This window comes from Lagenorhynchus albirostris, chromosome 5 (assembly GCF_949774975.1).
Source record: "Lagenorhynchus albirostris chromosome 5, mLagAlb1.1, whole genome shotgun sequence".
NCBI classification, from domain to species: domain Eukaryota; kingdom Metazoa; phylum Chordata; class Mammalia; order Artiodactyla; family Delphinidae; genus Lagenorhynchus; species Lagenorhynchus albirostris.
The window spans coordinates 78466629-78493451 of record NC_083099.1 but is presented as its reverse complement, the minus strand read 5'-3'; the positions used below and the strand labels follow the sequence as shown (position 1 = coordinate 78493451).

Below are 26823 nucleotides of genomic sequence, written 5' to 3'. Positions count from 1 at the left end.
ATTTTCTTAGAAAATTTCCTTTTTCTCTCCATTGCCATTTTTAAAAATATTCCATAAATTTTAAATTATCTCCACATATTTAGTTATGTCTCATTTCTTATGAACCTTTTCTCAGAAGAGCAAAGAATAGAGGTTCAGAAAGCCTGGAGAAGAAAAAACCCATTTTCTAGATGAGATAGACTAGGTTCCTGAATAAATAAATGAGAAGAGGAAACCCATTTTGAAGAGTGTGTTATATATTCAGGCACAGGGACATGAGGTTTTTTACCAGTTTCTAAAAGAAACAAAATATGGAAAAGAAGACAAGGGAAACCACTGTCCACTGTCCTGAGGTTAGGCAGGGTAGACAGACTGGGTACAGAGAAAATTGAAGAGGTAACATTTCCTAGCAGGGACAAACTAAATTTCAGAAAACAGAGGACAGAGTGCTGTTACACAGGGCTCAGCCTCCTAGAGTCAAGACCTGGGATCTTTATCTCCTAGATTCCAAGCCTGGTTGGGGGGAAGACATGGGAAATTCACAGTTGTGGTATTTTGGGGATCTGAGTGGGAAGGGGATTGTGTTAGTGTAACCACCTCCTCTCCATCTCTGCTCTACAGCAAAATGGAAGAAGCCTCATGAACGCACCTCATTCACACACACACACAGCATGAAGAGTTGGAGGCTCTGTTTAGCTGCAATATGTTTCCAGATAAAAACCTCCAGAGAGAACTTGCTTTAAAACTCAACCTACCAGCGTCACCAATAAAGGTCTGTCTGATCCTCTGAGGTGTGCTTTGAGCCCCCATCCAAATTACATTCTACTATTCAGCCTGGAAATTCCCTCTGTAACACAATGAAGAAGTAACATTGTTACTTCATTGTAACACAATGAAGTAGTAACACTTCATTTATTGAGTACCTACTGTGTGCTAGTACTGAGCTGGGCACATTGTATATGTTGGCTTTATTATCATCCAGTTTAAAGGATGTGGAAAAGTGAGTTTCGGGAGCCAAGTGACTGGGTCACGGAGATAATACATAGTATAACTGGAATTAGAACTCCAGAGGTACGAAAGAGCTCAAATTAGAGAAATGACTCTCATCCCGACAGACTTCTTACTTAGGAACTTCTCTAGCAAAACCCTGCAATCATTTATTCACAACATTACCAACAGACAAGTAACTTCTCCGACAACTGAGTCTGCTAAGACCCCAAATTTTTGTTAGAATATTGTTCACTGAAGAGGCCTTCTAAAATAATCCTTGAAAATCCCTTAGTTCAAATTCTCCACCTCTCCCTACATCCCTGAACTTCCTTCTCTTCTCTAGAGTTCAGGACCCTTTCTCTGAACCCCCAGCACAACCTCTGAGACATACCCTCCTTTTTTTTCTTTCTTTTTCCTCTGGGGCCCAGCCTTGATCCCTCATTGTTCCTATTGACTCCATTCATACCTACCTCTGCTCTCTCAGAACTCAGTATCATAGTGATTTGGAGAGGACATGAGGGTTATAATCTGACTTTTTTCACCCAGGAGAAGCCTCAAACTCCTTCTCCAGTAACAGACCATAATCTCTCTTCCCCCACTCCCAGATTTGGTTCAGGAATCAGCAGTTCAAAAAGAGGAAGCAGCAGTGGCAACAAGAGCAGCAATCACTGAAGCCACCGAACCAGGTCCTTCCAGCCAAGAATGTGCCCACAGCATCAACCAGTCCTCATTCTTTTCTCCCTGCAGTTTCAGATTCTTATAGCTCCCACTCACCTCAGCCCTTAGACCCTTTCCATTGGGCAAGGGACTCTATAATCACTGAGATTGCTACAAGTGATGTCCAAATGCAAGATCCTCAGTTGGAGAGGCTAGTGGCCTCAGTTCCTGCTTTGTACTCTGATGCCTATGACATAGCACAAATCATGGAACTGTACAGTTTTCCTGATGAGGATGAGATAGCCAGCTCTTCTTTCCATTCTCTGTATCATTATCTCTCACCGACAAAGCCCAGTTAGAATAGAGTTCCTTTCTTAGCCTCTTTGCTGATCCAGCTGTAGGTTTATCTCCTGGGCAAACCTGCTTCAGTATGACAAGCTGGAGCTTTGCAGCCTACAGTCTAAGAAACAGCCTGGAATTCCAGAACCCCTTCAGTATGGCACACTTTGGAGGTTGCTGATCAAAGTACTAATAAATATCAGACAGTATTGAAAAAGGATCTTCTTGCATCTTGTACATGCTCTTTCCTTTGCCTGCTTTTAACCCAAATATCTGGCTCAGTGTTACTTGGATTTCCATGGAAATGTTGTAAAAACTAGGAGTCTCCCGCAAGTATAGCTCAGTACTACACAATCAGCCCCACAACTCTCCCTGGAGAGGACTTCCTTGTCCCTTTGATGGCCAATGAGACTGCAAAATTCCCTCTTCCCAAAACTATCTTTGACTTTTTAAAAGGTCAGTAGCATTTAGGGGTCATCCACTTTTAATGTCAGCAGGTTTATAAACTTACATTTTCAACAGACTTTTAGAATGACAGTTAAGCTAATTTTCCAGCTATATGATTAATGAACAAAATTAATGGCACTTCTCAAAAGCAATAATAAATACATAATAAGATAAGTACCTCTCAATGAAAAATATAAAGTATCAAGGAATTAACTAAGAAAATTAAGACCTCTGTACAGAAAAGTTTAAAACTTAATAATGGACATTGGAAATGTTCGAATAAAAGACATTTGAAGCCATAAAATAATCAATTTAACAGCGTTAAAATCATATAAAGCATGTTCTCCAAACACAATGGAATGAAAATAGAAATCAATAGTAGAAGAAAATTCAGGAAATTCACAAATATATGGATATTAAAAAGCACACTCCTAAATAACCAATAAAGAAGAAATCAGAAGGAAAATTAGGAAATATGTGAAGATGAATGAAAACAAAAACACAATATACCAAAACTTATGGGATGAGGCTAAATCAGTGCTTGGAAAGAAACCTATAGCTGAAAAAGCCTATATTTAAAGAATAAGCTCTCAAATCAACCTTTTTTTTTTTAAATAGGAGGGAAGCTGGCATAGTTATATTAATATCTATCAAATTAAACTTTAAGGCAAAACATTTTGTTGGAAGTAAAAGTATATTAGACAAGGATAAAGGGAACATTTAACCTGAAAGATATAATAATTCTGAATTTGTATACATTTAACATATTCCCAAAATATATGAAGTAAAAATTAACAAAACTCTTGGGGAAACTTAACAAATACATAATCATAATAGATGATTTTATCCATAGGTCAAATGAATAAAAATTTTGTATGGGTAGAGATTTTAACTGTACAGTTAATAGGCTTGATTTAATGAAAGTATGTAGATTTCTGCATTCAGCTGGTAGAGAATACACATTCTTTTCAAGTACCTAATGACTACATATTAGACCACGAAGCAAATCTTAACAAACTCAATAACATACAAACAGCATTCTTTGATCATAAGGCAATTTAATTAGAAGAAACTCCAACCTCTCTCTCAATTTAGAAAGTAAAAAGGACATTTCTAAGTGATTAATCGAGCATGGGAGAAATTAGGTGAATAATCTGGTAGCATACATTATATAATAACAATAACTGTATCAGCATTCACTGGGGGAAAGTAATAGAGATAGTAGCAGTAGCAGGTTTGAATGTCTTGTTACCCATCACATTCTGGGTCATCACAGAGGGATCTTGAAGGGCAAGACTGCAGACCTAGGGTAGAGACATTGGCCCTTAGGTTGTGAGGTTTTTTGCTTACTGGTTTTTTTAAAATTATGCTTTATTTTTTTAATAGTCTTTATTTTTAGAGCAGTTTTCATTTCACAGCAAAATGAGCAGAAAGTACAGAGATTTCCCATATAGCCCCTGCTCCCACATACACACAGCCTTCCCCACTCTCAACAACCCACACCAGAATGGTCCATTTGTTATAACTGATGAACCTACACTGATACATCTTTATCACCTAAAGTCCATAGTTTACATTAGAGTTAGCTCTCAGTGTTGTACATTATATGGATTTTGACAAATAGGTAATTGTCATGTGTCCACCATTATAGTATCATATAGGATAGTTTCACTGCCCTAAAAATCCTCTGTGTTCCACCTATCCATCCCTTCCTCTCCCCTAATCTCTGGCAACCACTGATCCTTGTCTCCATAGTTTTGCTTTCAAATTAATAATTTTTCACCTTAAGAAACCAGAAAAAGAAGAGCAAAATAAATCCAGAACAAGCAGAAGTAAGGAAATAAAGGCTAAAGTGGAAATAAATGAAATAGAGAATAGAAAAGCAATAGAACAAACCAATGAAATCAAAGCAAGCTAGAAAGAAGAAGAAGGAGGAGGAGGAGGAGTAGGAGGCAGAGGAGGAGGAGGAGGGGGAGGAGGAGGAGGGGGAGGAGGAGGAGGAGGAGGAGGAGGAGGAGGAGGAGGAGGAGGAGGAGGAGGAGGAGGAGAAGGAGAAGAAGAAGAAGAAGAAGAAGAAGAAGAAGAAGAAGAAGAAGAAGAAGAAGAAGAAGAAGAAGAAGAAGAAGAAGAAGAAGAAGAAGAAAGAGGGAGAAGAAGAAGAGAAAGAAGAAGATGAAGGGGAGGAGAAGGGGGAGGGGAGGAGGAGGAAGGGGAGGAGGGGGACAAGGGAGAAGAGGAAGAAGAATCAAATTACTAGAATCAGAAATGGGATGTAACTACCAACCTTACAGAAATAAAAAGCATTATAAATAAATATTATGAACATTTGTGTTACTTTATAATTTGTATAACAAATTAGATAACTTAGATGAAATGGGCAAATTCCTAGGAAGACACAAAATACCAAATCTGACTCAACAAGAAATAGAAATGCTGCAAATAGACCTTTAACAAGTAAAGAGATTGAGTTAGTAATTAAAAACTTTCCACAAAGAAAAGTCCAGGCCCAGGTGGCATCATTGCTAAATTCTACTAAATGTTTAAAGAATTAACAATCCTTTACAAATTCGTCTAAAAAACAAGAGAACACTTCCTAACTCATTTTGAGACCAGTATTATCCTGATACCAAAACTGGACAGCTATATGTAAACAATGAGATTAATACATTCCCTCACACCACATACAAAGATAGACTCAAAATGCTTTAAAGACCTAAATGTAAAACATGAAACCATAAAACTCCTAGAAGCAAACATAGGCAAAACACTCTTTGACATAAATCATAGCAATATTTTCTTGGATCAGTCCTAAGGCAAAAGAAAAAAGAGCAAAAATAAACATATGGGACCTAATTAAACTTAAAAGCTGCTGCACAGCAGAAGAAACCATAAACAAAACAAAAAGACAGTCTATGGAATGGGAGAAAATATTTGCAAATGATGTGACCAAAAAGGTGTTAATATCCAAAATATACAAACAGCTTATACAACTCAATATCAAAAAAACAAGCAACCCTACTGAAAACTGGTCAGAAGACCTGGATAGACATTTCTCCAAAGAAGACATACAGCTGACTAACAGGCACATGAAAAGATGTTCAACACTGCTAACTATCAGAGAAATGCAAATCAAAACCACAATGAGATATCACCTCACACCTGTCAGAATGACTATCATCAAAAAGTCTACAAATAACAAATGTTGGAGAGGATGTGGAGAAAAGTGAACCCTTGAACACTGTTGGTGGGAACGTAAATTGGTGCAGCCATTATGGAAAACAATATGGAGGTTCCTCAAAAAACTAAAAATAGAACTACCATACTATCCAGCAATTCCAATCCTGGGTACATATCTGGAAAAAACAAAAACACTAATTTGAAAAGATACATGCACTCCAATGTTCATAGCAGCACTATTTACAATAGCCAAGACGTGGAAGCAACCCAAGTGCCCATCAACAGACAACTGCCTTAAGAAGATGTGGTATATATATACACAATGGAATATTACTCAGCCATAACAAAGAATGAAATACTGCCATTTGCAGCAACACGAATGGACCTAGAGATTACCATACTAAGTGAAGTCAGAAGAGAAAGACAAATACCATATGATATCACTTATATGTGGAATATAACATAAATGAACATAGCTAGAAAACAAGTTAGATCCTAGAGAAATGGAAATAAAAACAAAAATAAACAAATGGGACCTAATGAAACTTCAAAGCTTTTGCACAGCAAAGGAAACCATAAACGAGACCAAAAGACAATCCTCAGAATGGGAGAAAATATTTGCAAATGAAGCAACTGACAAAGGATTAATCTCCAAAATTTACAAGCAGCTCATGCAGCTCAATATCAAAAAGCAAACAACCCAATCCAGAAATGGGCAGAAGACCTAAATAGACATTTCTCCAAAGAAGACATACAGATTGCCAACAAACACATGAAAGGATGCTCAACATCACTGATCATTAGAGAAATGCAAATCAAAACTACAATGAGGTATCACCTCGCACCAGTCAGAATGGCCATCATCAGAAAGTCTACAAATAATAAATGCTGAAGAGGGTGTGGAGAAAAGGAAACCCTCTTGCACTGTTGGTGGGAATGTGAATTGGTACAGCCACTATGGAAAACAGTATGGAGGTTTCTTAAAAAACTAAAAATAGAACTACCATACGACCCAGCAATCCCACTACTGGGCATATACCCTGAGAAAACCATAATTCAAAAACAGTCATGTATCAAAATGTTCATTGCAGCTCTATTTACAATAGCCAGGACATGGAAGTAACCTAAGTGTCCATTGACAGATGAATGGATAAAGAAGATGTGGCACATATATACAATGGAATATTACTCAGTCATAAAAAGAAATGAAATTGAGTTATTTGTAGTGAGGTGGTTGGACCTAGAGTGTCATACAGAGTGAAGTAAGTCAGAAAGAGAAAGACAAATACCGTATGCTAACACATATATATGGAATCTAAGAAAAAGAAAAAAAAAAAAGGTCATGAAGAACCTAGGGGCAAGATGGGAATAAAGACACAGACTAACTAGAGAATAGAGTTGAGGATATGGGGAGGGGGAAGTGTAAGCTGTGACAAAGTGAGAGAGTAGTATATGGACATATATACACTACCAAATGTAAAATAGATAGCTAGTGGGAAGCAGCCACATAGCACAGGGAGATCAGCTCGGTGGTTTGTGACCACCTAGAGGGGTAGGATAGGGAGGGTGGGAGGGAGGGAGACGCAAGAGGGAAGAGATATGGGAACATATGTATATGTATAGCTGATTCACTTTGTTATAAAGCAGAAACTAGCACACCATTGTAAATCAATTATACTCCAATAAAGATGTTAAAGAAAAAAAAGAAAACAAGTTAGAGATGACCACTCACTACTTTTTTTTAAAATTAATTACTTTATTTATTTGTTTATATTTGGCTGCATTGGGTCTTTGTTGCTGCACGCGGGCTTTCTCTAGTTGCAGCGAGCAGGGGCTACTCTTCGTTGTGGTGCACAGGCTTCTCATTTTGCAGAGCTCGGGCCCTAGGCGCATGGGCTTCAGTAGTTGTGGCAAGTGGGTTCAATAGTTGTGGCTCGCGGACTCTAGAGTGCAGGCTTGGTAGTTGTGGCGCATGGGCTTAGTTGCTCCGCGGCATGTGGGATCTTCTCGGACCAGGGCTCAAACCCATGTCCCCTGCATTGGCAGGTGGATTCTCAACCACTGCGCCACCAGGGAAGTCCCGACCACTCACTACGTTTTTCAATGTAGTGCTGGAAGATCTAGGCGAACAATTTACTTTCTATTCTCCGTCTTCTCATCTGTAAAATGAGAGAGTTGGACTAAGTGATAGCTAAGCCTCCTACCACCTCTAATTTTCTCAGACTGGACTTATTCTATGCCTGATTTCTGAATTACAAAATCTTCCTTTCCCAACCATCTGGGAAAGAAGAGGGCCAGGAGAGGACAGCCACTTGTCACGACAAGAAATAGGAGAAACAGGACCACATGTCACTTGCACAAGTTGCTGCCTCAGCCACTGATAGGTTTAGGTGAAAAGCACGGTTATAATTAGAGCAGCAGCCTGTCCTGACTGCTCCACCAGCCACTGTGGGCACAGCTGGATCTGCCAACCACATGCACAGGACTCTGAGAGGCTGCTCGGGCCTTGAAATGATCCTTCTTACAAGGATTTTCCTTCTTCCTCAAGGGAAAGAAAACCCATTGATATAAAACCCCACTTGCCTTCCGGCTTCCCCTGCTAACTGCCACTCCAACAGAGACCGAGTGTGGACAAATACAGGAGAAAGAAAAAATCGTAAGCTGAGCCTGGTCACATTGCCCCTTGTGATATAGTTTTATTTTTAACTTCAAAACACTTGAACTATTTCTGTTGAAGTTTTTTTCTCCTTTCCCTACCTCCTCGACGAAACTCTGTCCTCTGCTGCAGCCAATGCACGCCGAGCCACCTCCGGCAGTCTACTTGCTCACCATCAAGGGACACAAGTGCAGCAGATGCTGACTCAGCCCATGCCATTAAGGTAAGCTTTTCAAATGTGGGCAGGTTCATCAAGGGGAAATTTAGAGTGGTGAACATGGAGGCAGAGGCTGAGCGGCATATCACATTTTTGCTCTGAGTAAGAGGGTTGTTAAGCAAATTAAGTTACATATGGGGGTGAAAAGGTTAGCACTGAGAATGAGACCCAGCCATAGGTAAACTCCTGCTTTGAATCTAAAATCTTAGAGCAGGAAGAGACGACCTGCTTTCTAACAGCTTAGGCTCTTTCTTCTAAAATCAACCATAGTGATAGCACATAGTGGTTATGTGCTATCTCTAAGGTTACACAGTATTGATGGGGGTTCAGGATGGCGGGGGGGGAGGAGGTGGTGAGGAAATAGGTGGAAGGCCCAGAACCCAGGATTTCTGTTTTCTGAAGTCCAAATGTTGTGATCTTTCCCCAATCAGCATTTTCTATGTAAACTGCAAGTCATTCTCATGTACTTTAAATTCCATCACCTGTGTCACTCTACCAGTTAATTTAGCACAGTTGTATTTACTGCGTATATTATTTAACTTCTGCCTGCAGAGTTTAAAACCTGTTTTTCTTTAACAATATTCCCTAAACATGACTCACTCCTCCCCAGCTCTCTTGAATCCAAATGCAGCTATGGAATAGAAGTGAAAGTATTTTACAAGTTGAAAAATGGTATATACATGGAAACCAAAAATTATCACAAATTTGAAACTTGCAACTCCAGGGGGACAAAAGTAAAATGATTAATGATACTTGAGGAGTCAAACACTTTAAAGTGTAGATAGGTTATTTCTAGCTTTGGGAATAACAGCATAGTGTTGCATGCACAAACAAATTGGCAGGGATAAGGGAGCAGTGTTTATTTTCCTGTTTTCCTCTGGACCTTGCTTTAGTGTTATACAGTTAAAAGTTCAGCTAAGGACATCCTAGGAAGTGGCCTGTGCAGCAAAAGGGATTCTGTACACTCTAAACTTTGCACTGTACAGGCTAAAACCACCAATGTCAAGTAAAAGGAGACCTACCACCAGATACCTTAACTCCTGTTTCCTTCTTGCCTGCCCCTGTAACCTCCAGATGCATCCCATAACTCTGCTATAGGTGTCTGGGTTATAATTATGCCTGTTTGCTAGGCACAATCAAATGCACTGTGTATAATTGCCTAACTTCATTTAATTTTGTCAGAGTTTCCATGGCACAAAGGTCTTCAAGGGGTATACCAGGTACTTTCCTAGCAAGATGGGCATGTTAGCTTAGCAGTAACCAACCAGACCAGCTGACTCAGAGCTACTCCTAAATAATCCATCTAGTTTGCACTTTCTTGGCCAATACAAAACAGTAATTTAAAATACTGAAACTAATAATGTAAGTACAAGATATGAGAATTAACTAGCTAATTAAATAACTAGAAAGTTTAAAGGTGGAGAGATTTCTAGTGTAGGTACAGAACTGCAGATGGTGAGGTTGAATAGATTTGAGGGAGGATGATTTTTAGGGTATAGTGAAAAGGCTGAAATCATAGCCTGAAAGCCCAGGATTATGCGACCAGATGTGGGAACTATCCTCAGCCAACTGGTTGTGTTAAAATCTCAAGATGCAAAGGGATTACTTTAATATTTAACTTTATACATTTTCTTTCCATAGAATTAAGTATCTCCATAGCAGGGAAACAGATTAACAATGTATAATTAAAGTAACAGATTAATTGACTGGTTAATAGGTTAACAGTTAATCTCTGTCCTTTAACTCTTGACCTTGTCACTTCCACTAAAGTTAAAGCTCAGGAATAAATAATTATTGCCAGGGCTAGCCACATGAGGAGGCAGAATAGTCGCTGCATCATGTGAGGGGTGCTGGGAGGGCCCCTTGCCTAAAAATATCTCCCTGACACCAACCCTGATTGCCTACTAACTTTATAGTGAAGAATGTTAAAACTATTTTCTGTTAATTGCATTCTCTTTTGCTTGAGTCAGTGATTTAAATATACCTGCTTTATGCCTTCTCATGACCTTGTTGGCCAGTGACACTTGGTCACCACCTCTTCCTCATTCTTCCAGGCCTTGTCCTGCTTTGCCCTTGGTACCATCTAAGCTGCCCATATGCCCTTGGCCGTCATCATGCAGGTAGCTCTGTGTGGCACTGTGGTTTCTACAGAATTTCTCAGTAAACTATCAAGGTGAAGTAGAAAAAAGAAAAGCATGTGATTAGAGTCAGAGACTGTGGGAGCATAAGCAAGACACATTACTTCTCTGGGCCTCAGTTTCTCTTGTAAAAAATGAAGAGTTTAACCTAGACTCTTTCCTAGACCATTTGTTCTACCAGATCAGAAGCTGCATTTCAAAAAAGATTGCCCAGGTGATTCCTATGCACACTCAAGTTTGAGAAGCTCCAGAGCAGAGGATTTCTGGTTATCTACCTGAGCCAGATTCCTGATTCTATGACTGTAAGTGTTGAGAACAAGTTGTAACCTCCTACAAACAATTCTGGCAGCATTCAGAGTATCTGTTATAACTGGAGTCCACGGAGTCTTTTCCATTCAGTTAAGGCAACATTAACCAAATAAAGTTGAAAACATTTATTTTTCTTCCTTTAAAACAAAACAAAACAACAACAACAACAAAACACAAATTAGCATATATCTGACATCATTACCCCTTCCTCCTAAAGGTCTCAAATTGCTCTCACAGGTGTTTCAAATGCTGTCTTCTTTAGGGTCCTGTACAACTCCATCCAATCCAATCCTTCACTGAAGGCTGATGGAGTGCTGGGAGCCCTGTTAGCTCTACTCACCCTCAGGGCCTCGGAAATCATTCCTGTATCCCTCCTGGGGCATTCCCACCCTCTGCTGATATTCCAGTCAGAGCTCCTTTCACAGCCTACACACATTCCATGGGTCCCAGCACTTCTGTTCCGTTTATGCCCTTCATCAGGTCGTTCACCACTCACACCATCACAGCAACTTCCCTCGGGTTGTACCAACACCCAGAGTCAGTTGCGAGAGGAGACAAGTCTCAATTGAAACCTTCCTTTTTATTTATTTATTTATTAAATAAATAAATTTATTTATTTTTGGCTGTGTTGGGTCTTCATTGCTGCTGGCAGGCTTTCTCTAGTTGCGGCGAGCAGGGGCTACTCTTCATTGCGGTGCGCGGGCTTCTCATTGCGGTGGCTTCTCTTGTTGCAGAGCACAGGCTCTAGTCACGCAGGCTTCAGTAGTTGTGGCTTGCGAGCCCTAGAGCACAGGCTCAGTAGTTGTGATGCACGGGCTTAGTCGCTCTGCGGCATGTGGGACCTTCCTAGACCAGGGCTCAAACCCGTGTCCACTGCATTGGCAGGAGGATTCTTAACCACTGTGCCACCAGGGAAGTCCCTATAGTGCAGATTTTTAACCTTAAAAATCTTCCCTGCCACATTTGTATTCCCTGAAATGCAAAGGCATGGAACCTGCGCAGTCTTCTTGTTTCCTCTATTCAGAAGGGCACAGTATGGGCTGTAGTCCAGAGGAGGACCAAAAAAGAAAAAAAATTCATCATAGGCATGGAGGATCTTCCTAATGTGAAGCATCCAGCTTGTCTACAATTTGGAAAGATTATACAGGTTAGACACCTTTCTGTGCCCCAACTGGGGGGAAAAAAGTCTTTCCCCTTACAGACTCTAGCCATGGGCTTGCATTCTCCCCAAACCATGGAGATGGACCACAAATGTCTCTATGGGACTCTGATGGACACAGTGTGATGTAGCAGACAGTAGAGTTTGAAGCCAGACAAACTTAGGCTTCTTTGTGGCTCAGTGTCCTTATCAGTAAACTGGAGATGGTAATACCCACCTCACAATATTATTGTGAGGATTAAATGAGATGTTAGGTAAATGCACATGTTAAGCACTAATATTTTATTTCTCTTCCACTATGACATCCAAAATGGAGAAATCACTCCATCTAGGAAACTCAGACAGACCCCATGGAGGATAAGAATCCAGTCACTGCACAGGAACAGAAATTGGGAGAACAGGGCATCTCATGTCACAAGACAACCAATGATAAATCTAATTTGATTAAATTGAGGCAACACCAGCTGACTCCAACTTAAGGTGACCAATCAGCTGTCTAAGTTTGCCTGGGAATGAGAGGTTTCCTGGGACCTGGGACTTTCAGTGCTCAAACCAGGAGAGACCGAGGCAAACCAGGATGATTGGTTACCCTGTTTCTCCAGCAATAATTAGACTATCAACAGTTTTGGATTTCCTTTATCTCAGTGGGAAAGATTTCCCCCAGATATACAACAAAAGGTTCAGATGTGATTTTTTTATGCCCTTAGGCTATATTTGTCTTTCTCCTTTCATCCACTGACAAATGTCTCCAAAAAGTCATCTCCACTCAGCGTCTTTCTGCTCAGCACATGCCTTCTCTCAAAGTCACTCATCTGGGGTAGCTCCAGAGCCTGGCAGAAGATCCTTAAATAGCAACATAAAGCAACAGCATCTTTGTTGCCTGCCTTCATTGCTTTTCTTTTCTCTTAAAGGAATATTTTCAAATAACCTCAAAGAGATGGAGAGCAATAAGACTCCACCACAAATGTTCCCAGCTTCAATAACGCTGTTGCTAAGAACCATCTTTATAATGCTGAAGGATAAGAAATGATTGGCAACAAGGACCTACTGTGTAGCACAGGGAATTATACTCAATATTTTGTAATAACCTATAAGGGAAAATAATCTTTAAAAATTGATATAGATGTATATATAACTGAATCACTTTGCTGTACACCTGAAACTAACACAACATTGTAAATCAACTATTCTTCAATTAAAAAAAGAAGAAGGAGAAGAAGGAGAAGGAGAGGAAGAGGAAGAAGAGGGAGAAAAAGAAATGATTGGGCTTAGAGTTCATCACTATTGTCCCTCCAGCCAGACACATGCCTGCTGATAGGGGCAGAGTTCTCACTACATACACTGAGTGCACAGAACTAGCCAGAGCTGCTTTGCCCTTGCTGGAAACTGGGCTCAACTTTGTGACAGAACCCGGTTGGCAAATACGAAGTTGGATATTTCTGGTGCTATTAGCTTTTTTCACATAACCTTACTCCATTTGTGATCTGCCTCTTCTTCCCCACCTAAAAACCAACAGGGCACCCTGAGTCATCCAGAGTCCATTCTTGATGAATGTCTATTATGAATAGAAAGCAGATGATCACATTCTCCCAGCCAGGGCACAGGCCCTGCCAACACTGGAGTGTGTGCTTAATAGCTTTCTCCTCTACTCCAAACAAACGCTAGATTTTGAATGGCCAAGGGTCCCACCTCACAGCTGAAATGCAAATGTTCTGGCAAGACCTCTTTGGGGAACTGCCATGAGCAGTGGCATTGTCATCCCTGTTCTTAACCTCACAGCAGCATTGGAGGCCATCACTCGCCCTTTCCTTTACATCTAGCAACAATAGTCCTGACTCTCTTAGTTCACTGGTCTCTCCTTCTCTGGTTCTGCTTCTTCTTATTGTCCCCAAAGTGGTCATACTTAGCCTTGTACTTCATGGCTCAGATTTCTATTCTGTGTTCTCACTTCCCCAGTTATGGCTTCCTCTTACTTTTAAGTGGATAATTCTCAAGTCTGAATCTCTATATTCTGACCCCTCATCTTCCCACCCACATGATCTGTCATCACCTAAAGCAACTTGTATTACACTCGCTGGACCCATTTTTCTTCCCAAAACCGTTCCCTCCTTAGACCTCTATTTTTCTCAGAATTACACCCAACATTCTCTCTTCTTAGTTCACCTTCTTGGCATCACCTTTGACTCTTCTTCTTCCCCCATCTCCAGCCAGAAACAAAAATGTTAGTTGACCCTCCCTTGTAATGTCTCCTCTCTGTCTCATCTTGCCTATTTATACTGTCATCAGTCTCACAATCTCAGCCTCCATCATGTTCTCTACATAGCAGTTTCTAACTCTAGGTCTTTCCACTCCATTCTTCCACTACTACTGGTTAACACCCCAATTACAATGGTAAATGGTTCCTTACTGAGTACCAAATAATTCTAGATGCTTGAGCCTAGTATTTATGAATTTCTATAAGTCCATAATGGGCTTTTCCCCCTCAGGAGTGATCTGGAATATGGCAGGAGCCTACCTGAATGTTAAATTGTATGTTAAAAGATCAAGTAGCTAGACTCTTGCATCCAAAAGATGTGCTCTTTGCCTGATCCTATTCTGCTCCATCTCAGTCCTACCCTCACAGCTTTTCCACTCTGCTCAGCTCCCTCTCTGTCTGATTAATCTTCTAGTTAACCCTGAAGCTACTGACGGTCAGGCTGACTATTAGGGTATGAGGTATCCCTCTATAGCCTAAGAGGGATTCTGGCGTGATCCCTCTTCCACACTTACAGTGCATGAGTCAGATGGGGAATGTGTCAAGAATGTAAATTCCAGGATACACCCTTCGCTCAGGTCAGGGGTGCAGCCAGCATCTATAGCAGTGTTGTCCAATAGAGTAGCTATTGAACACTTGAAGTGTAGCTAATATGACTTGAGGAACTGAATTATTAATTCTAGTTCATTTTGATTAATTTAAATTTAAATAGCCACATGTGGCCAGTGACTACCATATTGAACAGTGGGGATCTATATATTTAACAAGAATCACAGCTGATTATAATGAACAATAGTGTTTAAAGCCACTTTAACAAGCAGTCCGGGTGACCCTTATGCTCACTTACTGGTACATAGTAGGTAATCAAAAATGTTTGTTGAATGAATGGATGAACAAATGAATACATGAATGAACTAGCATACAATTCCCTTGATATTTAAGGCTGTCTCTTCTAAAAAAGAAAAGTTGAGGGGGATTTTTCCAGAAGAAAAGAGGCTAAAAAGATTTAACAAACAAATGTAATAAATTAACCTTAAAGGGATCCTGGTTCAAAACTGAGTTGTTTTTTAAAAAGTACAGAAGATATTTTGGAGATAATTGGGAAAATTTGAATATAGAGAGCATGTTACATGATATTAGAAAATTATTTTTAGTTTTCTTAGGTGATAATGTTACTGTAGTTACAAAAAAAAGTCTTTATTCTTAGAAAATACATGCTGAAGTACTTACAGATGAAGGGTCATGACATCAGCAACTTATCTTCAAGTGGTTTGGCAAAAAATGTGTGTGTGTGTGTGTGTGTGTGTGTGTGTGTGTGTGTGTGTTGAGAGAGAGAGAGAAAGTGAAAGGGGCAAAATGTTAACAATTGTTGTATCTAGGTAGAGTATATTTGACTGCAAAATGTGGGCCAGGGTGGTGGAAGAATACATGAAGTCTCTTTGGCCCCTTTTAAAACAGATAAAATACTTTTCTTACTAATCATTCATATTTGTATATTTATATTTTCCCCTAGAGTTACAAAGCAAGAAGAAATTTGGAAGCTATGGTAAGTACCAGGTGCTTATTGGAACTTTACCTTTCACAGGTCCAGGTCTGGCTTCATTTAGCCTGTAGCCCAAGCATCTGGCAGATTTATCCTTTTGGTCTGATGATATATATTGGCTTTTTGCCGAACCATAGATGCTAGAGCAGAACCTAGAAGAAACTGACACAGAATAGGGGGAAATCATAGACCTGAGAAAGATCTGTGAGCAAAGATTTTTAGTAAAACTTTACACATGAAAAAGCAAAAAATCCAGGTATAACCTAAATGGCTAACAATTCCTTCATTCGGCAAATATTACTGAGTGCTTACGATGGTCCAGGCCCTGTGACAGGTGCTGGGGACCAAGATGTGAACAAAACCAGTCATGCCCCATGTCCTCCCAGCATACCCCCTAGTGGTAGTTGGTTAAGTGAATGACAGAACACTCATTCTGGAGTGTTACACTGCCATTATGAAGAAAGTTTGCAAAGAAAAATTAATAAAACAGCCTAGACATGTCATAATAGCAAGTTAAAGCAGAATGCAAAATTGTATTCATAGTATTAACTGTGTCATATAAATCCTCCACAACCCACAACTCAAAAATATCAATTGTCACCTTGTAGCCCATTACTTTCACCTTTGTTTTTTTTCTATTCTCAACACAGGTAATACATAGAATAAACTATTGGGAAATAAAGAGAAGAGTATTGATAGCTGTTATTTCTAGATTGTGTGGGATTATGAGTATTCTTGCTTTCTTCTTATGATTTTCTATATTTTTCAAGATTCCTACAATAAACATGAATAAACAGGAAATAAGTCAATTAAAACGTAAACACTCACAGACATGCATAGAGCTTCTCTTCCAGCAGTCATTTGTTTTCTCTTTCCCCTTGCCTTTGGTGTCTCCAGCGTAGGGCGCGCAGGCCTCCACCAGGGCAGCACAGGCACTGTGACAGATGCTTCAACCGTCACTGCCACATGCCTATGGAGCCTGGTGTCTCCTGCCTGGTGATAAACTGCCACCTGTCCTGCGGTGCTACCTTCCACATGTGCAAAGAGGCAGAGCACGAGCTCCTGTGCCCTTTGGAGCAGGTTCCGTGCCTCAACTCCGAATATGGCTGCCCCCTTTCCATTTCCCGTCACAAGCTGGCCAAGCACCTGCACGTGTGCCCCGCCAGCGTGGTCTGCTGCTCCATGGAGTGGAACCGCTGGCCAAACTTGGACTCTGAAACAGCCCTTCATGAGAACATCATGAAAGAGACCCCCAATGAGGAGTGCTTGGACACAGCCCTGGCCCTCCAAGACCAGAAGGTCCTCTTTAGATCTCTGAAAATGGTAGAACTTTTCCCAGAAACTAGAGAACCCATGGAAGAGGAGCCTACCATGAATGGTGAAGCCAGTTGGAAGGAAATGGAAGGAGCGGTGGGTGGGGCAGATGCTGGTTTGGTAACAACCACCAACGGAGAGGTGGCAGAGCTGAGTCAAGAAGAACGAGAGGTATTAGCCAAAACCAGAGAAGGGATGGACCTAGCCAAGTTTGACAAGTGGGAAAATATGTTCAGCAAAGAGCATGCGGCCTCTGCTTTAACGAGCTCATCAGTGAGCAGTGAGAGCAAGAGCAGGGATGGCCCAGAGAAAGAACAGATTTCCAGCAGCAACAACATGGTAGAAAAGAGCGCTGCCAAAGGGAAGGAAACACAGGAAGACCAGAAGCAGCAGGACTTTCATGAAGCCATAGAAAAGTCAGGGCTTGCCCCTTGGCAGGATGGTGTTCTGGAAAGACTGAAAACAGCTATGGATGCAAAGGACTATAATATGTATCTGGTGCACAATGGGAGGATGCTTATTCACTTTGGTCAGATGCCTGCTTGTACACCTAAAGAGAGAGACTTTGTTTATGGCAAACTCGAGGCTCAGGAAGTGAAGACTGTTTACACCTTCAAAGTTCCCATGAGCTACTGCGGGAAGCGGGCTCACCTCAGAGACACCTCGTTGAGTAGTAGGCCAAGTGAACACAAGGCAGTAGATACTTTGGATTTAGGGATCACTGTGGAGGACCTCCCCAAATCAGATCTCATCAAGACCACCCTGCTGTGTGCTCTGGAAAGAGAACTCAAAGGTCATGTCATCTCTGAATCCAGGAGCATTGATGGGGTGTTCATGGATTTTGCTACACAGACATACAGTTTTGAGCCAGAACAATTTTCCTCCAGGACGGTGCTGGCTGACCTTCTAACCACTGCCAATCTGAATGGGCTCCATATGGAGCTCCACAGTGAGTGTGTGACCAGGAGACACAACAAGAGCAGTTCTGCCTTTACTTTCACTTGCAACAAATTCTTCAGGAGGGATGAATTTCCCCTACATTTCAAGAATGTCCACACAGACATTCAGTCATGTCTCAATGGTTGGTTCCAGCACCGATGCCCCCTTGCCTACTTGGGATGTACCTTTATTCAAAACCATTTCTGTCCCCCAGGGAAAAAGGCAAAAGTAATCTACAGTCAGGAGCTCAAGACCTTTGCCATCAAGCCGGAGGTTGCTTCAGAGCTGAGTGAGGGAGGGAACAACCATCTCTCAGGCCGTGAAGGAAAAAACCAGAATTCTCTAACCAGCCTGCCCCTGGAGGTTTTGCAGTACATTGCTGGGTTCTTAGACAGCATCAGCCTATCCCAGCTCTCCCAGGTGTCCGTGCTGATGAGGAATATCTGTGCCACTTTGTTACAAGAGAGAGGGATGGTCCTCCTGCAATGGAAGAAGAAGAGGTATTCCCATGGAGGCACCTCGTGGAGAGTTCACAGAAAGGCAAGTAAATAGTCATTCACTTATTCATTCATTCAACAAGTATCTACTAAGGGCCTTCTGTGCACCAAGCCATGTGCTAGGCACTGAGATTGTACTAGGTTACCGGGAATAAAGCACAGTCTATGAACTCAAGGAGGTCAGCATAGTAGAGGAGACAGACCCATAAACATAAAAATGGCAATACAAATGGTAATGCCTATTTATGTATGTGTCCTGCATGTCTTCCGTTTGCTCACATGATCCATTCTCCATCGTGATCTGTCCCCCAGGAGGCTGATCTTTATAGACTAGCTTAACCAGCTCCCCTGCCCTCCAGCTTCCAGTTGGGCTAATCTAACGGGAGTGTATCAGCAGGAGATGGTCAGGAGGGAGAAGAGTGAGGTTGACATGGTTATTCTTCTGGCTTCCTTCCTGCATGCATTCTCCCCTCCATGACATTTTGCACTGGCCATGTCCCTCCAACTGTATCTGATATCTGATAGGTTACCGATTCTGGGTTCCATTGACTTCCTTCCTCCCTTTCAGGCCTAGGGTAGTAACACTCTAGATTGTTACTAGCCTGGGTTTTCTATACCCTGCCCACACATTTGTATATCATTCCTTTATAAAATTCTCTTCAGATTACCCAGTTTGAGTGTGCCATCTGTTTTCTGCCTGGACTCCAACTGATACAATATGCCAACAAATTCTCCTCAGCCCTATGTCAACCAATTTATTTACAAACAAGTTTTGCCCCTGTTGAATTCATTTTGAAATTCTAAAATAATTTGGTCCACTGATTTCCCCTGGTTCAAATGCTTATTTAATTCTTTTAAAAAAACTCTGCTGTACAGATCAAAGAATCTTTCCCTTTGGAAAAACCTCATCCCCTTTTCCCAATCAGGTTAGGCTTGCTTAACTGTATAAGTTCTATTGGCTTGTACTCTATAGAAGTGAAACTCCCAATTTGTCATATCCAAGGTGCCGTAGCACCATAGCATCCTCTCTTATGGTACATATATTGGTAATGTGAATCACAAATTTATGATGCCCATTTAGGTCAATAATTCCAAAATCTCACTGTTGAGTCTCTTCCCAGTATGTGGGTATATGCAAACTGGTATTGGGGAGTTAGGAGATGTTTACATCTATTTTTATTATGTCTAAAACATCTTGCATATTTTCTATTATTTATTCCCTGAGCAGTCGTCTTCAAAAAATAATTATCAGACTCTCCCTCATGAATTCATGCTTGAGTCCATGCCTGCAATCCATGTGTTAGATAATGACTGCCAACCAACCATGTGTTAGGCATAAACATGAATGAGACTAAGACCCTGCCTTTGGGAATTGTATTGCCAAGATACAATGTATCATTTAGAACTACCTAATATCTTCCTCTGTAAAATCAAATGCAAATAATTTAAGTTACATACTAGAAATTTCATTATTTTTTGGCTCACATTTTTTCCCAATTCAGTGATTGCTGACCACTCTTAAATATCATTTGGGACAAACTAATTTCCTTATAGATCACAGGATACACTAATAGATCACAGGATACACTTTTCTTATATAGTAACAATGACAAGAAACTGAGGGTGAAATGATCAGGTTGAAGGATATCAGATTATGCCTATCCTCATAGGCAGATTTTAAAACTAGTGGCTTTGCCACCACATCCTAGGTGGAAAGGCCCACAGGGATTTGAGTGCCAGACTTCTAGATTTCTCCTAAGGTTTCTGTTCTACTGAGACTCTTATTAGTTAACATACTTTTAGTTTTAAGTAATAGAAAACCAACTTAACATGACAAACAATAAAGGGAATTTATTGGCCCATATAACTGAAGAGTGCAAAGGTGATGGCTTCAGGTATGGCTTGATCTAGCAGCTCAAAATGCCCCCAAATGACCTTTTTACTCTCTATTTCTTATCTCTACTTCTTCGCTTGTGGCTCCACTCTAAGACACAGTTCTCGCTTCGTGGTCCCTGCTGGCTGCCAGAAGCTCCTAAGACTGTAGCTTCCAAGTTCAAGCACAGAGGGGAAAAGAGAATCTGCTTCTTGGTATCACAAACAAAAGTTCTGGAGTAGAGTCTCATTGGCACTGGTTGTCCTGATTTGAACCATATGTCTATTCTAGAACTAACCACTGTTCCTGGGGAGGTGGGGGATGGGGGAAGGGTATATGTCAATAAGCAGATTGGTGTTAGTCATTTCCACACAACACATGGCTGGCTGGGATGATTATCAGTTGGAAGGGGGATCTAGGAATTGGATGCTGGAGAAAGGACTAACAAATGTATGCTGCAGCCACTAAATACTCTCAGGAATCTAAGAACAGAACAGGCATTTCCCCACACTGTTCAAACAAAGCTGGCCTGAGGGTAACACTCCAGTGTTTACTTTGGAACTTCTCTCTTTCCTCATAGATCTGGCAATTCAGCAGCCTCTTCTCCAAAATCAAGGGCTGGGAGTTTAATGAAGTTGCCTCCATGTCTGAGCACCTGAAGTCCTGTCCTTTCAACGTTGTAGAACACAAGACTGACCCGATTCTTTTGACCAGCATGTGTCAGCCCCGTAAGCAGGCCTCAGAGACTTTAGTCACAACCTTTAATGCCAGACCAAGAGGAAGACACACCTACTAAAGGCTCAGAAGCCACCCTTCTTGGATTCCCACTCAGGGTTACTGAAAGTTCGACAGAGTTTGGTTTTGAGGACTTCCTTCTGTAAACTGCAAATGTGCTTATCTCGGTGTTTTGGAACATGCAAATGTCCTTCAAAACCTGAGCAGCTGCACAAGGCCGAAGAATTTCCTAAGCCATGGCTTGTATAACTGCTATAGTGCCATACTGATAACTTATTTCCTCCCTCCCCCCACACTCTTTTTCTAAAATAAATCAGTCTGTGAAGTATTTTAAATAGGTGACTTGAGGCCATTTGGAAGATGAGATGAGAGAGCCGTGAAATTCCATAACCAGCACAGGCCTGTGCTTTTGTGGAGAGCTTTTCAGTTTATAAGCACTTGTAATGATATGGAGCAGGCAATGTAGGGATAGGGACTGACATGCCTCCCAGGGCACCCAGGGTGAAGGGCACAGTTTGAAATTTCTGGAGCTGGGGTTGTCCTGACAGCCAAGTCCAGGGCTTTTTTTAGTTGCCCCACTGCATCTAAGCCCAGACAGTCCAAACAGCCCGAAAGAATAGAGACCTAGGCTAAGCACAACAGCCTCGAGGACACCAAAGGCCAAAGGATGAGAGGTAGAAATGAGGTCCTAGAATGCGATTGTTGTATAGAATCCTGGCAACATATAGAAGGACAGCCTTGAAAAATGAAGAAGAATCCAGAGGAGATATTATATTTATGGAGAAAATTAGGACCAAAAGCCAGAGCCTACTTTCAAACATTTTAATAGTGACTTGAGAGTCAAGGTTCTTTTCCTCTGAAAATTATATTCTCCGTCTGGATTAGGGAGAGCACAGGCACGGGCAAGCACCACCCTGAGCTAAGTGAAATGATCACGAGACACTAACACCAACTTCAGTGTCATGTCAGAATGCACAGGGTAGCCCAAGGAGACCTCGCATTTGGAAAAGTCCAGACAAGGCCCACTGCAGCTCCTGTGGTACCAGTCGCCAGGTCCTAGACATCACTTGAGTACCCCATCGGGATTCTTGAGAAGGAAGATATCTGAACATAGTGATTCCCTATAATTGCTCCTACCTATTGCTGGCCATGACTGCATTCTGTCAAAAGTGCGTGACACTTCTGGGTTTTGGTAACAAATAGTTAAAACTTATGAGAACAAAAGTAAGATAAAACTACACAATAGAAGCTGGCATCCCTTAAAGCAGGGTTTCATGGAACTACTGACATTTTAGACTGGATAATTCTTTGTCATAAGGGACTGCCCTATGTGTTATAGGATGTTTAGCAACACCCTTGACCTCTATCCAATAGATACCAGTAGCACCCCTACAGCTATAACAACCAAAAATGTCTCCAGACATTGCTAAAAATCCTCTGGGAGCAAGATCGCTCCTGGTTGAGAACAACTGCCCTAAAGAATGACATGCCAATGGCAGTAAATTAGGATAAGTTTGCTTTTTAGTACAGCAAATTCTTATCTCACATAGTTATCTACAATGGTCATGATTTCATGCAGCTCTTCTTTCTTTACCAAATAGGTTTTAGACACATGATGATTTTAAGTTGGGAACCAAATGGAGATGGTTTGTTTGGTGTGGCTTCACGTCCCTGGGTCACAGTGCAAAAAGTATATCCTATCAGCTCTCCAGGTATAGCTGAAGCCAGGAAGGCTGAGCTATTTATCTTAACCCTAACCCTAACCCTCACCCTAGCCCTAGCCCTAACCCTAACCCTCTCTCTTTAATTGATGCCATTTTCCTAGCAGTCCTCAGCGAGTGAGAAAGAAGGGAAAAGGAGGATGGGCATTGTGGGGGAGCAGAGAACAAAGAATTTAACCAACAACAACAAAAAAGAGTCTAGTCAATATGAATGTTTGTTATTGCCTGGGTTCCCCTCTGAACATGGTTCAGAGCTGGTATAGATGAAGTAGATGACACCCCTGAGAAGAGTCAAGAAGGCATTAAAGCAAATCCCAGAGTAGAAGTATGCTCATCTTCCATTATAATGTGCCACTTGGTACTATTGAGTAACGTAACTCTATTTTTCCTAATCCTTATTGTTTGGTTTATATTTCACATTTGTATATAAGGCGCCATTTTCTAAAAAATATAACTAGAATGTGAGCTAAGATTTTATTCAGTGAAGATGAATAACTGCGACAGCTAAGCAGTGAAGTGGGAGAAAAGGAACTGATCCAGGGTTCAGTTCCATGTGTTTTGAATCTAGTCCTTCCTATATGGAGGAAGAAAGTTCTGAAAATCCATTTTGGGTTTCTTATTTTATTAGAAAAAGAAAGCAAGGGGAGCTGTAGACTAAGGGAGGTGAAAATCCGGGGCTAACATGAGCTGCAAGAGAAGTATAGAGAAAGGAAGAGAGCAGAGGGCTCTTCCTTGACATTCTGGGCAGCCCAGGGTGCAGGAGGGCATTCAGGAGACTAACCGCACTGCTCTGTGGGCCCCACCCTTCCAGGCATGCTTTACTTTCCCAGCTGCTGCCTTCAGCACAATACTGAGCTGATCAACATCATCAAACACATTTTACAAGGTATCTAATTGTATACGTTGCGGGAAACCAGAGTATTGCAGGTATCCACTGGCCTACACAATCAAGCACATCTTATGGTGAGAGGGCAACTGGAGAAAAAGGGAAGCCTTTTAGAGAGATGGTGGATTAGACAGATGATTTGATTAGTGGGATGAAGCTGTAGTGAACAGCGTGAGCAGCAAGCATCACCTGAGAGAGGCAAGACAGCTAGACATGGCTTCAGATTAAGAAGCAGCTAAGGAGAGTGAAAGGGGACTGTGGACCCAAGAATAGGAGCCTGGACAGGGAGGTGTCTGCGAGCAGAGCCCTTGAAGAGAATCACCACCAAGAAAGTCAGTCCAAGTAGAGATCAGCCAAATGTGGAGGGCGAGGTCTATAGAACTGAGGCAGAAAGGACTTTATTGCCTTAACAATATGAGGATCTGGAAAAGAAGTTTCTGTCTTATAATGAAGGGAAAAGTGAAAAGCAAGGTGGAACTTGGATGTAAGAATAAAACCACTGCAAAAGTCTGATCTATGTGTGATGGCAGATCAAACTGAAGTGAAGAATGAGATTGTGTATATCTAGTGTGACTTACCTCTATACACTGGAAACCCCAATGTCTCTATAGGCAGAAATAAAAGCTGCTTTTCACTCTGAAAGTCTAACTGGGTGAATCTTATAAGTGAGGTGTAGAGACAGATGCGTGACTCACTGGCATAGAAGTCGCTGTGAAAACAAAGGTGTGTCTTGAAGAAAAGCCAAGGAATGAGCCTGAGGGATGCAGTGCTCTAAGCACATGGACAGCTCACCACTGAACTTTTAAGGACTTTTATAAAGTCCTGCAGCAACTATGGGTCTCAGACACCAATCCTAGCTCTTCCTTGATCCCACTGTCTTCTCCATCTTTGAAAGCTGAATCCAACTTCAGATACTGGTTATAGCACAGACTTCTATTTTCCACCAATCAAAGATCCCCTATACCAAATCCCTGACTTTCATTTCGATTTGATTTTGGTTTTGCCTAGGATCTCCTATTCTGGACCTTGCCGAGCCCAATGGCCTGGGGGTTAGAATAAACTCACCGTGTCCTGGCCTTTCATTCTCCCTCATCCCCATACTTTGCTTGGTGATTTGCTTTTTGCCTATCACTGGCCGTCCAAAGGTCCTCACTTCTTCTCCTATCAGCAGCCTCAGCTCTGGACCACACAGAAACTTTATGAGCTTCCTCAATCTACCTTCTTACATGACCATCGATTTCATTCATCCAGCTACAAGGAAGCCTAGACTTTCTCTAGCAGAGGCTACTCTCACTCTAAATCCTCTTAACACCTCATTGTTTCTTTAGTTTTAGTCTTTTTCTCTTAGCTAAATCTTTTCCTCCTTTCTTTCCCCTAATTTGTGCTTTTGCCTCAAGAATCATTATGCATGAAAAGAGTGTAGTCATTACTCCCAGGCAGAAAGTGGCTGGCCTCTCACAACTGCTGAAGCCAGCAGAAGTTGAACTGTCTTATCATGGACACTTCCTGGCCCCTGTTCCCCTACCTTACTGCCATTCCCCAGGCCCATCTTGTTTTGGACTGGGTATCAGTAGAGTCTAAGGAAAGGGCACGGCCCTTGACATCCAGGGTGCAGAGTGATGGGCAGTGGAGGAGGGAGTTTTCTGGATACCCCTAAAAGATGGGAGGAGGATTGGAGCCATGAGAGTCAGGACCATTGAGGGCTGCATAAAAAGTACTATTTACCTCAGAATAGAGGTGAGCCGTGGTCCCGCTTTATTTCCACTTTAGGACTGAGCAGAGAAAAGATTCAGAGATATTTCTGCAGAGAAGGAAAGTGAGCAAACAGCACAACCAGGAAATATAAACATACCTTCCCAGGTAAGCAAACCAGGAAGCTCAGAGTTCACAAACAAAGGAAGGTAGAGTGGGGGTGGGGGTGGGTGTTAGAGGGGGGATTCATGGGGAAGGAGGCAGGACACAAGATAAACATCCCTGAGATCATCTAGGGTATCCAGGATAGACAGGACACCGAGGGGAAGGAGACCTCCTTCCTCATGCTGTCTCTGCCCCAAACCCTAATGGAGAGGGAGAGACAGTCTGTCTAGAGCTTCAGGCAACTCATGACATCCTGTCAGACACTTGCAGCAGAAATGGAAAGCGGGTGGAGGCAGAGCCACTTGGGACAAGGGAAGTCACAGTGCAGAAGACACACAGCCACAGTTACTGGAGGAGCGTGACATAATTTGCAGGGAAGAGTCCAAAGTGGCCGTGGCAACGTCCCCGCCACCAGCCCTCATCCACCATCTCAATGTCAGTGATGATGTCATCTGGATCAAAGGAAATCTCATCACTTCCCTCTGGGGAGAAAATTGACAGGATATTAGGATGGTCAGGCAGGAATCCCTCCACCCCTGTGTCCCCTTTAAACCTCAGGAAGGGAAATAGGCCTGTTCTTGATACCAAGTCTGGGCCCTATCCTGACCCCCAGAATCCATCCCCGTTCTCATGTATCAAGGGCCTCCAGGCACCAGACCCCTCAGGCCACTCCCAACCTACCTCCTTGGTAATCATACAGGGCTACAGCTGAGATCCCAGCCCCAGCCCCAGCCGGGCAGCCTGATGATCCTGCATAATGAGAAATATGAATATGGTCTCATCAACATGGAAAAGGAAAACAGACAGGTCCTTCTGTGTAATGGGGGAATTCTCCCTCTTCCTCTCCCCTACAGCTGACCAAATCCAGGAGCTTCCCCACCACTCACCAGCCAGAGTGGAGGAAAAAGAGGGATCCTCAGGCTCGAGCACATCTTCATAGTCGCCCTTTGGTTCCTCATCTGGCTCATGTCTGTCCATTTCCCCAACATCCTCATAGTCATTCTCTGGTTCAGGCTCGGGCTCAGGCTCAGGTGCTTCTTCATACACTGGCTCTTCCTCCATCTGGAAGCCTTCTGGAGTCCTGGGGGGCAGAGCTGGGGGCTCCTCGTTGTCCTGAGAAGAGACAGTGTGAAGCA

General features: G+C 42.0%; 3 protein-coding genes across 10 annotated transcripts in view; 2 read left to right on the top strand and 1 right to left on the bottom strand.

Moving 5' to 3' along the window:
- Positions 1-599: 599 nt before the first annotated feature.
- Positions 600-2146, top strand: ARGFX (arginine-fifty homeobox; the record flags this gene model as incomplete). The annotated part of the gene is given in 4 exon segments (XM_060149041.1): positions 600-635; positions 638-751; positions 1575-1986; positions 1989-2146. Coding segments are annotated over 4 exon segments (720 nt in total), but the record flags the coding sequence as incomplete, so codon positions are not given.
- A 5883-nt stretch (positions 2147-8029) lies between these two features.
- The window catches only part of FBXO40 (F-box protein 40), a 31433-nt gene continuing 12639 nt past the window's right edge, over positions 8030-26823 (top strand). For 3 of the 8 annotated variants that reach the window (XR_009540751.1, XR_009540752.1, XR_009540753.1), the window contains exons 1-6: positions 8030-8245; positions 8378-8468; positions 10765-10902; positions 15836-15868; positions 16763-18658; positions 25601-25690. Coding sequence is in view for 5 of the 8 variants with exons in the window: in XM_060150504.1 (XP_060006487.1) it covers positions 10897-10902; positions 15836-15868; positions 16763-18658; positions 21069-21284 (2151 nt within the window). In the remaining 3 variants the exon portion in view is untranslated. The other 5 variants (XM_060150504.1, XM_060150507.1, XM_060150506.1 and 2 more) reach the window with 5 other exon arrangements.
- Positions 23397-26823, bottom strand: part of HCLS1 (hematopoietic cell-specific Lyn substrate 1) — a 28841-nt gene continuing 25414 nt past the window's right edge. Inside the window, exons 12-14 of the mRNA XM_060150510.1 lie at positions 26575-26800; positions 26369-26437; positions 23397-26169 (exon numbers count right to left, since the gene is read on the bottom strand). Of these exons, the coding sequence (XP_060006493.1) occupies positions 26033-26169; positions 26369-26437; positions 26575-26800 (432 nt within the window). The 3' untranslated portion in view covers positions 23397-26032. The remainder of the gene's footprint in view (positions 26170-26368; positions 26438-26574; positions 26801-26823) is intronic.